The 14318-nt window shown below is 31.5% G+C and overlaps 4 protein-coding genes and 1 long non-coding RNA gene across 9 annotated transcripts in view; 3 read left to right on the forward strand and 2 right to left on the reverse strand.

Moving 5' to 3' along the window:
- The window catches only part of LOC111413664 (ADAM metallopeptidase with thrombospondin type 1 motif B), a 28796-nt gene extending 26285 nt beyond the window's left edge, over nt 1-2511 (forward strand). For both annotated transcript variants that reach the window (XM_023044698.2, XM_071199562.1), the window contains one exon: nt 1989-2511. In XM_023044698.2, the coding sequence (XP_022900466.2) occupies nt 1989-2135 (147 nt within the window). In that variant the 3' untranslated portion in view covers nt 2136-2511. The remainder of the gene's footprint in view (nt 1-1988) is intronic.
- On the reverse strand, nt 2277-5134 carry LOC111413665 (uncharacterized). Of its 3 annotated transcripts, none has more exons than XM_023044699.2 (4): nt 4946-5134; nt 4703-4890; nt 2564-2674; nt 2277-2511 (listed from the first exon to the last, which is right to left on the reverse strand). In XM_023044699.2, the coding sequence occupies exons 1-4, from the start codon at nt 5072-5074 to the stop codon at nt 2391-2393; spliced, it is 549 nt and encodes a 182-aa protein (XP_022900467.2). In that variant the 5' UTR covers nt 5075-5134; the 3' UTR covers nt 2277-2390. The 3 variants fall into 3 exon arrangements, with proteins under 3 accessions (XP_022900467.2, XP_071055664.1, XP_071055665.1); XM_071199563.1 differs by lacking the exons at nt 4703-4890; nt 4946-5134 and adding exons at nt 3256-3434; nt 4060-4258; XM_071199564.1 differs by lacking the exons at nt 4703-4890; nt 4946-5134 and adding exons at nt 2728-2903; nt 2959-3249.
- A 2773-nt stretch (nt 5135-7907) lies between these two features.
- LOC111413726 (uncharacterized) lies at nt 7908-10180 on the reverse strand. Its single transcript, XM_023044799.2, has 4 exons — nt 10127-10180; nt 9486-9577; nt 8999-9417; nt 7908-8858 (listed from the first exon to the last, which is right to left on the reverse strand). Exons 2-4 carry the CDS (start codon nt 9538-9540, stop codon nt 8724-8726), a joined length of 609 nt encoding a protein of 202 aa, XP_022900567.2. The 5' UTR covers nt 9541-9577; nt 10127-10180; the 3' UTR covers nt 7908-8723.
- A 309-nt stretch (nt 10181-10489) lies between these two features.
- On the forward strand, nt 10490-12253 carry LOC139431578 (uncharacterized). Of its 2 annotated transcripts, none has more exons than XR_011641659.1 (3): nt 10490-10589; nt 10658-10962; nt 12087-12253. It is a non-coding gene; the product is annotated as an uncharacterized lncRNA (long non-coding RNA). The 2 variants fall into 2 exon arrangements; XR_011641660.1 differs by having other exon boundaries at nt 10658-10945.
- Nucleotides 12254-13349: 1096 nt separating this feature from the next.
- Nucleotides 13350-14305, forward strand: LOC139431577 (uncharacterized). The gene is made up of 4 exons (XM_071199492.1): nt 13350-13658; nt 13721-13878; nt 13930-14043; nt 14106-14305. Exons 1-4 carry the CDS (start codon nt 13530-13532, stop codon nt 14215-14217), a joined length of 513 nt encoding a protein of 170 aa, XP_071055593.1. The 5' UTR covers nt 13350-13529; the 3' UTR covers nt 14218-14305.
- Nucleotides 14306-14318: the final 13 nt, after the last annotated feature.

Here is a 14318-nt window from a genome sequence, read left to right on the forward strand (position 1 = left end):
AAATAAAACTTACATTTTCGTATAACCTAAAAGTGTCAAAAAAGATGCTAATTTAAAAATTCCTGAAAACCGTATTTATTGAAGTTAAGGAATGAAACTTATTTTAAATTAAAGTTTAAAGCTTTCTTTTTAAAATGATGTATAATAATTGTTGGGTTGGATAGAAAAAATATTGAGAAAAAAATGTTTAAGCAAAACTTACGTTTTCGTATAACCTAAAAGTGTTAAAAAAATGCTAATTTAAAAATTCCTGAAAGCCGTATTTATTGAAATTAAGGAATGAAACTTATGATAAATTAAAGTTCAAAGCTTTCTCTTTAAAATGATGTATAATAATCGTTGGGTTGGATTGGAAAAATATTGAGAAAAAAATGTTTAAACAAAACGTACATTTTCGTATAACCTAAAAGTGTCAAAAAAAAATGCTTATTTAAAAATTCCTGAAAGTCGTATTTATTGAAATTAAGGAATGAGACTTATTCTAAATTAAAGTTCAAAGCTTTCTCTTTAAAATGATGTATAATAATCGTTGGGTTGGATTGGAAAAATATTGAGAAAAAAATGTTTAAACAAAACGTACATTTTCGTATAACCTAAAAGTGTCAAAAAAAATGCTTATTTAAAAATTCCTGAAAGTCGTATTTATTGAAATTAAGGAATGAAACTTATTTTAAATTAAAGCTCAAAGCTTTTTCTTTAAAATGATGTATAATAATGGTTGTGTTGGATCACAAAAATGTGGAGAAAAAAAATGTTTAAACAAAACTTACATTTTCGTATAACCTAAAAGTATCAAAAAAGATGCTAATTTAAAAATTCCTAAAAGCCGTATTTATTGAAATTAAGGAATGAGACTTATTCTAAATTAAAGCTCAAAGCTTTCTCTTTAAAATGATGTATAATAATTGTTGGGTTGGATTGAAAAAATATTGAGAAAAAAAAAGTTAAACAAAACTTACATTTTCGTATAACCTAAAAGTGTCAAAAAAGATGCTAATTTAAAAATTCCTGCAAGCCGTATTTATTGAAATTAAGGAATGAAACTTATTTTAAATTAAAGCTCAATGCTTTCTCTTTAAAATGATGTAGAATAATTGATGGGTTGGATTAAAAAAATATTGAGAAAAAAAAATTTGAAATAAAACTTACATTTTCGTATAACCTAAAAGTGTCAAAAAAGATGCTAATTTAAAAATTCCTAAAAGCCGTATTTATTGAAATTAAGGAATGAGACTTATTCTAAATTAAAGCTCAATGCTTTCTTTTTAAAATGATTTAAAATGAGTGTTTAAAACCACCGAAACTTTAAAGTACCATCGGGGCACAAAGGGTTAAATATAAATTTTGTAAGCCCATAGAACTGGATCATTGTTCTGATCCTCTGCTTTTTGGGTATGGACGCTATATTGCAGAAACGTATGTGACAAAACAAAGGTGGTGGTCTTTAGGCTCATGTTTCGGTGTACCATGTGTTCATAACGAAATAATCCCAAATGGGCGAAGTATTGTATCAATCATCAAACGCCTAAAACGTCGCCGCATGTTGAACTTTAAGATATCTAAATCGTTCATGTTAACATTTAATTTATATTTCCCACTTATTAGATAAAATCAATATAACTAATGGGAATGACTGTAATAAAAAAAGGCACATAAAACATTCTTTTGTCTGCATAACAATGACACGTTGATTCACGAGCAGATAACGCTAGTTCAGGGAGTAGTTCTTCAACCTTCTCGGAATCAACCCCTCGGTAAAATTCAAAGGGAAGTGTCATCCGTTTCGGTTCGTCTCTAAACAAACAACGACCCTATCTCAAATGTACATTAACCATAGAGGAGGGGTAGTTTCCACTTTTCTTTTACCTCTTGAGTATTTACTTTTGATCGTAAACAGTAGATAAATAACAAAATTCGTGACATCTATCAACAAAGTTATTAATATTGATACTAAAATCAACCCTTACTTGAAAACTTTCTACTTTCAGGGTGTTAAGCAATATCTACGACGAAGTGTGATGTGTGTCGACGGTCAAGAGATGGCGTTGGCGGATAAATTTTGCGACGCCGGAAGTCGTCCTTTAGAATATAAACACTGCGGCCATCTGCCCGTGTGTCCCGAAAGCTTTAGATGAGCTTGCTTTGAACAAATCGAAAAGGATTCTTTTATTTCCAATGCTTCAGCGCTGAAAACTAACCCAAAAAACGTAAATAACGTTAAGGATAATTGAAGAAGACTGAAAAAGCGAGATAATAAAAAAATAAGAAAATAAGAATATAAGAAAAAGATGGTATTTTTTATTTATAACTTAAAATTAATAGAAGTAGTAGAAAAAAATCTTAACTAATAAAAAAAAATGTAGTTGTACTAATGAATATCTTTTTTTAATTCAGTAATTTGTAAAACTTCCCCACATTAAATCTAATAAAGGATGAGGACATTCTTTTAATAAACCATCATCGCATGATTCTTCTAAAAAAATATTTCCTATTTCCACAACTCCCTCACTCCTTCAAAAAAAATTTATTATTAAATCTAAATAAATAATAATTAAGTACTTACAAAAAAACCTCCGAAAGTAAATCCTTCACCAAAGATTTTCCTTTAAAAGGAACAAATTGTTTGGCTTCGCAAACCATTCTTTGCACGCAAGCAGTTCCATTTAAACCATATCTACAAATAAAATCTTAATTTTAATTAATTTTCGATGTAAAAATTAATAAAACCGATCAAGTGAAGTTGAAATATCATTAAACAACGCCCGCCTGTGAACTCGGTGACCTATAAGTCGCCTAATAACACTCGTATCTTGTGGAAGGGGGTGCGGACAATCGAATTCGTGAAGAAATTGTACCCCTTTTGGCACTTTTTGCATAAGAATTTTTACATAAACGACCGTGTACTAAAGAGACTCAATTTAATAAAATAAAAAAAAATAAATTTATTTATGTTCATACCACAAAGTTAGCACCTTTTGGAAAACCTAAATACCGCCTTTTTCTTGTAAGAATATTAGAAGTTTTTAATGTAAATTGAGACCCCATCACATCAAAATAAAAAAGATATAAAATGATGAAAGAATAAATTTTTTTTGGCATGGTAAAGCTAAATTTTTAAAACACTGGCTATACATTTTTAGGTGTGTCGTTTTATATGAACTAAACTGTTTGTTAAATTCATTTGGATCATTTTTAAGAGGTTGTTTTTAAAATTGTCTTTAAAATCAATATTTGTAAAAAGAATAATAAAATTACCCGTCTAGAGAAGTTGAAATATCCTCAAATAATTGTCTTCGGTGTATTTTATGTCCATGTTTGAATCGTTTAAATAAAGAAGTATCAGTTGGTAAAGGAAAAGGGACATCAAACTCAGTTAACCATTGAATACCCTTAGGAACTTTCTTCATTAAAACTTTTACGAAAACAGCTTGGTACTGAAATCGGTTACAAATCGATTATTACAAATCAAGATTTGACTAAAAATATAACTTTTCAATGACATTTTTTATTGTGTATTTAATAAAAGAAAAATTTTATGTAAACATTCAAAAATTTTAAAAGTTTAAGAATGTCTACAAAATCGAATCCTAGGAATAATTTTATGAAACATTCATTAATTATCAATGATTATATCAGCTTTCCAATTAAAGTTACCATTTTGAAAAATCACTTTTAGATTGGAAGATATAAATGATTGAAGTTGTAATTTTAACAATTCAATTTAAACGTTATATTTAAAAATTTGTGGAAAATCGAATTGTACGAATAATTTTATGAAACATTAACAAGTTATCAACTATTGTTAAAGCTTTTCAATAAAAGTTTTTATTTTGTAAAATCACTTTTAGGTTGAGAGATGTAAATGTTTGAAGTTGATCGTAATTTTAATAATTCAATTTAAGCACTATATTTAAAAATTTTTGGAAAATCGAATCGTACAAATTTATGAAACATTCACGAATTATCAATGATTATATTAGCTTTTCAGTACAAATTTCCGTTTTGAAAATTCACTTTTAGATTATGAGATAAAAATTTTTAAAAATAAATTGAACGCACCACAAAATTAGCTCCTTTTGGAAATGTTAAATACCGTTTTTTCCTGGAAAATACATTTTCTCGATTTTTTACCGTCGATTTATTATCAACACAGAACAGATTCTCTAAGAATAATAATAAAAAGATTAACGTAAACAATTTTGAATGGAAACTCATTTCACTTGTAGCGAATGTAATAAGGTATTGACTGAGTATCGATCGAAATAAGAATTTATTGAAAATATAAAGTCTGTACTTTGTTTACCCTAGTAATTTGTATGGGGACGTTTATTACAACAACTCTGAGTAATGTAGACATGAAAGAACGATAATGGACATACAATACACTCTGTTTAACCATCGCTAATATCCCGGTACTGTTATTTCGTGGTAAAAAAGATTTTTTATTCGATTCGTTTTTAGATTTTAAACCGTCGATTTACTTTATTTTGCTTTTACGAACTTTTCTGGTTCTTGAATTTCCCTTTGACGTCGACTATTACCATTTAGACGGTATCTGCAGATGCAATTTCCTATATATAACGAATAAATTTTAGATGTACCGCCCCTTTACCTTCTCAAAATAGAAAAAAAATTTAAGTTTAAGAGATATCGAAAGATTTCCATTTATATTAACTAGATAGAAAACTATTTAAATAAATACCCATCAAGTCCTCGGATTAATCTTCTCTTCATATCGTTTCGTTCGATTGTGTGCTTTTTAACCCTGCTATGAAAGTATTTAAACGGCTCCAAATTAAATGGTAATGGAAATGGAACGTCGAATTCTTCCGTAAATTGTATACCGGGCGGTGCTGATTTCATTAGTGCTTTAGCTAATACGAGTTGTAGCTACAAAAATGTTTTATTTTATTAATTAATATTGAATAATTAAATAAATTCGTACCACAAAGTTGCTTCTTTCAGGAAATAATAAAAATCTTCTCTTTCTAAACAAGAAATCCTTTTTGTTGATACCATTTAGAGCAAAAATTTGAATAACAATAATCGAAATAAAAACAAGCGTGGTTTTCATGATGGAAAGTTTTAAAATAACTCGACTTAAAAAAAAGAAAACTTTAAAAGCGTTGTTAATTACATATTTAAATATTGAGTGGAAAAAAACGAAAGTAGGACCGGAGTTGTTTATTTCATTTAGGTATCAACTTGAATCAGTCTTGATTATTTTTAATAAAATAAAGATTATTCATTATAATCCGGCTCTGACCAAAAAGTGTTAATTTTAAAATTTATTTTACAACGAACTTAATCCAATTAAAACTTGCTATCTCGTCATTCCATCCACAAACATTTCGTAAACCCATAAAACGCAATTTATGATTGTGCATTTCGCATCCGTTGGTTTCATTGAAATAGTCGTAGATTTATGGTTCGTCATTGTTGTAACATCTCGTAAACGAAACGTTCCAGTATTATTCGTTCGCCGGTGAATGTAACAGTAATTTTTCTCGAGGATCCTCTCGTCATCTACGGCTTTGCCGCATTGATTGAATGTTCCGTTTCCGCTCATCAGCGTTGATAATCTCGCGAAATGATCCTCAATAACTCCGCTCGGGTTGCAGACGAAACTCGACCATATATACTATGAAACGGCGTAACGTTGAAAACGCGTTCAGGATCCGGCCCCGAAACTCGGTTTCACAGAGTTCTGACAGCTAAGGCCTTATCTTGCATCCTCCTCGTTTCGTCACAACCAATACATCATCGACAAAGTTGCTGAAATGTCAAAGCTTCCAACCAATTTTATATTAATGTGAAACTTAAAACTTTATAAATTTTAAAATTACAATTAAAGATCCGTCAATATCAAGGCGGTCCAAGACAATGTTTTTTGGCATTATTTAAGAAGACTCCATAAACGTTCCCAAAACATAACGGAATCACCAATTCCAAAAAAATTTCTTAAAAAAAAATCTCGGCACAAACAGGATGTTCGCATTTGGCACCTGCTGTTTGTGATGCTGAAGAATGTCTTGATGATAGTATTCAAAGGCTCAATATTTTACATCACTCTAAAATAGAAAATGAGGAATATTTCTGTTTATTAGAAAAGGCGTACGCGACTCACAGAGAGTTTTTAAATAATATTATTTCACCGCCTTCCATTAATGGTATAATTTCAAAATATCCTGTAATTTTTAATAATAAAAGTGTACGCTGACATTTTAAAAAATTGACCGATGTGGATCTTAGTACCAAGTCACAAGTTTTGGAAAAAAGGCAAGACAATATATTAAATTTTGGACTTCGGAAGGGAAGGGGAGTAATCGACAACGTGTACGTGTTGAAGCATCTGGCAGATAGAGAGCTGGATAAGAAGGGAGGGAAATTGTACGCCCTATTTATAGATTTGAAGGCGGCTTTTGATAAGGTGGATAGGGGAAAGTTGTGGGAGGAGATGGGGAGGAGGGGGATCACGGAACACCTAATTGCGAGAGTGAAGGAAATATACATGGAGACTATGGCTAGGATAAAAGTGGGAGATAAGCTGAGCGACGTGTTCTGGACGACGAAGGGACTGAGGCAGGGATGTCCGCTGAGCCCAAGTCTGTTTGCACTGTATATGGCGGACCTGGAGGATAGATTGGGAAAGGGTTGGTGGTGGGAGGTAGAAAGATGCATATGTTAGCATACGCGGATGACATCGTGGTCATGGCGAGAGAAGCGGCGGAAATGAAAGATATGATAAAGACATTGGAAAGATATTTTAGGGGGAAGGGGCTGGAAGTGAATGTGGGGAAGACAAGGATGATGAAGTTTTGTAAGGGTGGGAGAAAAAGAACAGAAAACTGGAGATGGGAGGCAAAAGAAATCGAGGAGGTTAGGGAGTATACTTACTTGGGGTATGTGTTCAGGGAGGACAACAGGGAGGGGTCGCATGTGATAGCTATGGCAAAAAAGGCGAATAAGGTGATGGGACAAGTATGGGGTTGGGGGCAGCGAGGAAGATTATGTTTGAAGGCCTGGTTAGCAGTGTGATGATGTATGGAGCAGAGGTATGGGGATGGAGAGAGCAGGCAATGCTGGAGGACGTGCAAGCTATATACTGGAGATGGGTGCTTGGGGTGGCAAGAGAAACACCGGGGTATATAGTGAGGGAAGAGGTAAAGGTGGATAAGGTCAGAATGGAGGCGGGCAGGAGAGCAGTGAAATATGAAGAAAGAATAGAAGGGAGGCCAAACTGTGGGATCTTGGGGGAGTGTTGGAGGGAAATTAGAGAGGGAAAGATCAGACATGGGAAAGGAGACAGAGACAACTATTATAGACGAGCGGGCTACTCGGTAACTGAGATAAATAGTAGACGAAGGGTGGGTAGGGAGATGTGGAGGGAGTTGAGAGATAGGGACCGAGATGTGCAGCGACAGGAAAGAAGGACACAAATAAAGGAGGGGAGGTATAACGAAAGGTACAGGGACATAATAACGGAGGGGCTGCCTAGATACTTGTTATTGGAAGGAGATGAGGAAGGGAAGAAGTTGGTGGCTAGGTTCCGTTGTGGAAACGAGGAGAGAGCTAACAGATACTGGATGGCGGATGAGGAGAGGTGGTGTAGGCTATGCAGGGAGGAATGGGAAACGTTGGAACATATGTTGAATGGGTGCAGTGAGTTGAGGGAGGAGGAGTTGGATCGAGGGCAAATCTTAGGAGAGGGGGGAGAGGGGAAACGATGGATGAGAATGGTTGTGGGGGTAAGGAGACAAAGGGAAGGATGAGGGGATGATTGGGCCGTGGAGCCGAGGGTATGGAAATGGCGGAAGAGGGTGAAAATAATATACTAATAATATATATATTAAAATGTATTAAGGGGATAAATATTGTAAATATTAAAAACAATAAAATGCTTATTATTATTAAATTTTGGACTGAGAACTACATTTATTCGGAGTGATGAGATAACCGCAGAAAATAAGGATAGACTAACTTTAGAAATTATTGCTAGACCTTGCTAGACATTTCAAGGAAAAAATAGGCGACATCCTTCATAAGTTTAAGGTACACCAATATCTGTCAAATTTACTTTAACTTAAAATTTTTAGAAGTTTTTAGCGTTTATTTTAGAAATATAACATAAAAGAAATTGAGACGAATGTTGCAATCTTAACTCCTTGTGTAGTCCAAATAGGTATGAAAACAGTCTTTGTTAAAATGATAAGCGTTATTTATGTTTTGTTTTTTTTCAGGCGTAAATTTTACAGTTTTTTTTTGAAAAAAAGCAAGTTTAATATCAATAATCTATTGAATGCAGTGGAATTATGTTTTGCTCTGTATTTTATATTAAATACTCAGTATCCCAAAACAATAACTGGACTGCTAGAAACTGTACAATATTATTTTTTTTAAATTCAATAAAATGACATCCCTTTTAATGAAGTTAAATAATCTGGAGCTCAATGCTATATATTCCAAACAATCAACGGTTTAGTAAGAATAATCCTTAAATTTAATTTTGTGTTAACTCTGCCTTTCTGAGTCAATAGGAATTTTCGAGGTCAAGGGTGATTTTTTTTGTATAACTTTATTAACAGTGACAATTACATTGTAATTGTACTTGACAAAATTTCAAATTCAACTAATTAAAGCAAAATACAATATGAAAATAAAGTTATCAATAATAGAGTAATAATACTAATAATTAATTAATTAATTAACATACACAGAAAGAATTAATAGTTCGGATTTTTCATTCGCTCTAATATGATATTTCTTTCTCGATGAATCTCCTCGATTTTCTTTTTATCCAAAAACAGTTCTTCCTCCGTTGTATCTAATACAATATCCTCATCCCCGGCTCGATACCTCTAAATCATAAAAATTATTTTTTTTTTATAGAGATTATCCAGAAATGACGTGTACAACGGAAGACCACAAGTACCTTGACCAAAAATATGATGATTTAACTCATTTTCGCCTGTTGTACACACCTGTATATTAATTTTACCTCAAATCGTTCTATCGTTAATCGTTGAAAATCATTGCTCCACTTCACCAATATGTCATAAATCGAATGAATGATTTTTAACATTTTTACATCGTTTGTTGCCCCAAATAGATTTGAAATCGGTCTTTTACAATCACAAGGAAGTGAGTCATATTTAATCGACCACTTATTATATCTATACCATAACGAGCAATAATATTTCCTGTTTTTTCCGATGTTTTCGACGACTTGCGATGGGGTGAATCGAAATTTGATTTTTTTGTGGTTAAAGTCCAAAAAGAACAACCCCGGAAAATTAAAAAATGACTCCTTGTTACCTTTCTCTAACTCGTAATATTCCTCAAAGAATCTCTCCCTTTTCTGCTCGCGCTCCAACTCCATTTTACGCCTATTCTCGCGATTTCGTTGTATTAATTCCTCTAAAAACACAGATATTATTAAAAATTTCGAATGAATCGAATTAAATAAAGGCATAAAATAAACTCACCGACTTCCTCATTGGGGGCTGTGTAACGATACAGATATGAGTCACTACTAGACATTATTTATTAAACAAAATTTGTCTTAATTCTTTGATTGCTAAAATAAGAATATTAAGTCTAAGAAACAAGGCATCTGAAAATATATGTTGTAATCTCAACTAGTTTAGTGAAAATAACTTTACTTTTAAGTTTATTAGACTTATTTTGTGCGTGGGTATAAATTAAACAATTTGATGTTAGGATTTAATACGAAAATGCATGGTTAACATTGATTGTGACGTCACAAGAAGTGAGGTCACATCGAAACTTTAAAGTGATTTTTCGGTAAGTTCTACACTTTTCCGCATTTTTTTATTATTAACGCCTTTTTTGGGCCATTTCCCATCGAATTGTTTATTTATAGCCAATAAGCGCAAAATAAATCTAATAAACTTAAAAGTAAAGTTATTTTCACTAAACTTGTTGAGATTACAACATATATTTTTGGATGAAATGCTAAACCGAAAAGATTTCAGAATGACGAAATTAAACTTGAAACGAGGGATGGGATTAAAGCGCACATGTTGAAACTTAGAAAGCAATTTTCGTTTAATTATTCTCAAAAGAAAATAATTATTTAAAGAATTGAGGTTTGAAAGAAACGTACCTGTTAAACACACGATGGTTGGTTTTCGTTAGAGGGTTTATTGTGCCAGCACAGGACTTTTGTATGCAAAAACAACTTTTTAATAAAAGTTTAAAAAAAAAGAATCCAGTTTACCTAATTCTTTAGTGAAATAAATCTTAAATTTGACTTTTACTCGTCGACAATTGATAAATTGTAACAAAAGAAAAATTAAGGAAATTTTAAACAGCACGTTAAAAAGTCGATTATTATTTATTCTACGTTAAAGATTTATATTAAAACTTAATTTGTTGAGGTTAATTCGATTTAAGTATTAAATAATAGATGTCGCTGTTTTGTTGACACAGTTAAGACATAAAATGACAGATGTCAATTTAATATTTTTATTTTAACAATCAAAGAATTAAGTCAAATTTAGTTTAATAAATAATGTCTAGTAGTGACTCTGATCTGTATCGTTACACAGCCCCCAAAGAGAAAGTCGGTGAGTTTATTTTATTCCTTTATTTAATTCGATTCATTCGAAATTTTTAATAATATCTGTGTTTTTAGAGGAATTAATACAACGAAATCGCGAAAATAGGCGTAAAAAGATCAAATTTCGATTCACCCCATCGCAAGTCGTCGAAAAGATCGGAAAAAACGACAAATTTTATTGCTCGTTGTGGTATAGATACAATAAGTGTTCGATTAAAAGTAACTCATTTCCTTGTAATTGTAAAATACCGATTTCAAATCTATTTGAGGCAACAAACGATGTGAAAGTGTTAAACATCATTAATTCGATTTATCACATATTGGAGCAATGATTATCAACGATTATTGCAAGAACGATTTGAGGTAAAATTAATATACAGGTATCCCGAAATGACGTGTACAACAGTCGAAAATGAGTTAAATCATCATATTTTTGGTCAAGGTATAGTTCGTTTTTTTTCTATAATACTTGTCAATGTAAATTTTTTAGGGTTTCTGTTGGTATTATCTAGGATATTTCCATAACTAAATAGTTGAGGTTAAAATACTAATCAATTTTTAGATAAATACGATTTTAACAAAGTACATATTTATTGTAAAAACGTGCTAAAAAGTAATTAAATAAACAAAACACCTTTTCTCTACCTTTTCTTTTGAAATGACGAAAGCTCAAACGTCAGTGTGACATATCTATTTCAAAACATGATAAAACAAAACTCCCTGTTAATTTTGCCAACTATATAACAATTTGACAGGTATTATAGAAAAAAAATGAACTATACTTGTGGTCTTCCGTTGTACAGGGTGTCCATATTTCGATGGGTTTGCAGGGTATCTCAGTTGTTATGAAAGATAGAAAGTTGCGGCTTTCGCGAACTTGAGCTACTTTTTTGTGAAATTTACAATGGCGCAAACCAAATTTTCATAGCCCTCTTCGTTTTTGATATACAGGGAGTGTTTGAAATTTACGATTTTCAGACACCTGCTGTATCTCGGCTATCCGGAAACTTAGTAAAAAAGTAAAAACGGGTTCTAATAGATTTTTTCACGTGGAATCCAATGGTGCACGTAGAATTTTTCTAGTCATCACGGTTTTTGAGTTATAAACAGTTAAGTATTTTAAAAGTTGAATATTCAGTATTTGAGTTGTATTTATAACTCAAAAACCGTGGTGACTAGGAAAATTCTACGTGCACCATTGGATTCTACGTGAAAAAATCTATTAGAACCCGTTTTGACGTTTCCGGATAGCCGAGATACGGGAGGTGTCTGAAAATCGTAAATTTTGAAACACTCCCTGTATATCAAAAACGAAGAGGGCTATGAAAATTTGGTTTGCGCCATTGTAAGTTTCACAAAAAAGTAGCTCAGGTTCGCAAAAGCCGCAACTTTCTATCTTTCATAATAACTGAGATACCCTGCAAACCCATCGAAATTTGGAGATCCTGTACACGTCATTTCCGGACAATCTCTATATTAAAAAAAAATAATTTTTATGATTTAGAGGTATCGAGCCGGGGATGAGGATATTGTATTAGACACAACGGAGGACGAATTATTTTTGGATAAAAAGGAAATTGAGGAGATTCATCGAGAAAGAAATATCATGTTAGAACGAATGAAAAATCCAAACAATTAATTATTTTTTCTGTGTAAGTTAATTTTATTAATTTTATCAAAAATTAATAAATACGTCGATAATGTTTCTAAATAATAATTATCATTAAAAATTATTTTAATTATTTGATATTAATAAGTTTTTGTGTCTCTAAATAATAATTATCATTAAAAATTATGTTTAAGATAAAAGTTAGATTACAAAAAGAATTTCTATTTGATTAATAAAGTATAAAAAAGGATGGAAGATGTTTTTCATTATCACTCATATGTTCATTTCATGTTCAACCCTGACGAAGGAGGAAATATGGGCAATGGAGTCGGTCGGTTTCGTCGCAAATAGGTACACCGAGAAATCCTCATCCCAATCCAATTGCTAGAGATAAATTGAGCGGGTAAAACGTCATTTTCCAGCGACAACACATTTCCTTGCATACGATGAAATCGACCAAATTTATTCATAAACTGAAATCCTTGAACTGATTTGAAAATATAGACAGTGCTCTTAAAAAGATTAAGCATACATAATTTGACGATCTGAAGCACCAGAAATAACCTCATAATGAACTACCTTGAATTACAACTTTAACTTTGTTTTACTTGCTCTTAAACAATCATTTTTTATCTAAACTTTTTTGGATTTTTGGCATAAAAAAGAAACAATAGAGTGTTTGAAAAGTACTTTGGAGAGCGCATTCTCGCTTTGTAGTACCTATAACCATTGAAATGGGGATCACTTAGACATCAGAGACGCAAAAGTGTATCTCCTGATCTTTTCAGCTCATTTTTGTGAGGCAATATTAAATATAAAGATAACGATGAAAACACCCACTCCGGATGTCATCGAAAGCAAAAATTTCATGAGTTTCATCGAGTTTTGCAAACTGCTACTTCACTTAATATAAAACATCACCCAACCCAACTCTCACTTTCTTTTCTTATCAAATAATCTCGAGTTTTTTACTCACTCATTTTAAATTAAATTAAAATTATTATAATATTTAATGAAAAAAATGCAATTCACGCAATTAATCCTATCTTAGTCGACCTTTTTGTGCAAACATTACTGTTGAATGTTTAAGCAGGAAATTATCGATCTAGTTATCACCATATTCACCGAACGGCACATCATCTCATAAGAACAGTTCAGGCACCTCTTGCACGGATCCACTGGATATTAATTGCAGGAATAAACAGTTACGGTTATGGACTTAACGTCGTGCGAAGAAGCAAAGAGCAAGTCACGATATTTGCGTATAACGTAATAGAGAAGATTATAAAAATCAATCCGTGCAAATAAAAAGAATTAAAGTAAAAGTACAAGCCAAAGATGATTAGTTTATTTAAATTTAGTGTAATTGTTTTATTATTAATTATAATCAATTCCGGCTTCTGTGAAGAAAAAAATCATAGTAGAGTGAAAAGGAAATTGGTTTTTAATAAAAGTATGAGATTTTTTGTAAGTACAAAATATTTTGATTTTTATATTTTAAATTAAATTAATTTAAACATTTTTTTTAGTCAAGAATAAACGGTAAAGATAACGTTATTAAATGGAATACCTTTATTGCACATGGTTGGGGATTCCGTATCAATTTTGAGTTACCTGATTCTTTACCTAAAAGACATAGATTTTTTAAAAGAGATATTCATAACGAAATTGAAAATGTTCCAACAACGTAATTTATTTTAAATAAACAATAATAAATTTATTAAGTAAATCTTTTTAGATGGGGTAAACAAGGATTTGCATGCATGTTGAAATATCTTTGCGAAATAACAGCAAGAATAAGATCATCAGATCAATGTGGAATATTTTGCGAAATAGGAATTTTAATAGCAGAGTAAATTAAATTTTTAAATACATATAAAAAGTTAATAATTAATAATAATAAATTACTTGTAGATCAACGGGAACTGACGCTTCATTTTTAAGATCATTAACATCCAACTGTGAAAAATACAAAGAAAAGTGCCCATATCCGTTCGAACACATGATTCCAACAAGTGAAGTATAATAGTAAACCTCTTTTATTATTTACCAAGTAAATAAACCTGTATATATCGAAAACCGCTACGTTAAATAAATACGCTTTTGTATATTTACCCATCCTTTTTA

The sequence above is a fragment of the Onthophagus taurus genome, chromosome 10 (assembly GCF_036711975.1).
Source record: "Onthophagus taurus isolate NC chromosome 10, IU_Otau_3.0, whole genome shotgun sequence".
Classification (NCBI taxonomy): Eukaryota; Metazoa; Arthropoda; class Insecta; order Coleoptera; family Scarabaeidae; genus Onthophagus; species Onthophagus taurus.

Bases quoted from the DNA above. Each gene is read 5' to 3' on its own strand.
- LOC111413665 (XM_071199563.1), bottom strand. From the start codon at position 4,215: ATGAGTTTCCATTCAAAATTGTTTACGTTAATCTTTTTATTATTATTC. The intron at 3,435-4,059 runs GTGCGTTCAATT...AACCGATTTCAG, and splicing joins CAAAAGGAGCTAATTTTGTG to TACCAAGCTGTTTTCGTAAA. The intron at 2,512-2,563 runs GTAAGTACTTAA...TTTTTTTTGAAG, and splicing joins TTACTTTCGGAGGTTTTTTT to GAGTGAGGGAGTTGTGGAAA.
- LOC111413726 (XM_023044799.2), bottom strand. From the start codon at position 9,540: ATGTCTAGTAGTGACTCATATCTGTATCGTTACACAGCCCCCAATGAG. The intron at 9,418-9,485 runs GTGAGTTTATTT...CTGTGTTTTTAG, and splicing joins AGCCCCCAATGAGGAAGTCG to AGGAATTAATACAACGAAAT. The intron at 8,859-8,998 runs GTAAAATTAATA...TTTATGATTTAG, and splicing joins TAACGATAGAACGATTTGAG to AGGTATCGAGCCGGGGATGA.
- LOC139431577 (XM_071199492.1), top strand. From the start codon at position 13,530: ATGATTAGTTTATTTAAATTTAGTGTAATTGTTTTATTATTAATTATA. The intron at 13,659-13,720 runs GTAAGTACAAAA...CATTTTTTTTAG, and splicing joins ATAAAAGTATGAGATTTTTT to TCAAGAATAAACGGTAAAGA. The intron at 13,879-13,929 runs GTAATTTATTTT...AAATCTTTTTAG, and splicing joins ATTGAAAATGTTCCAACAAC to ATGGGGTAAACAAGGATTTG.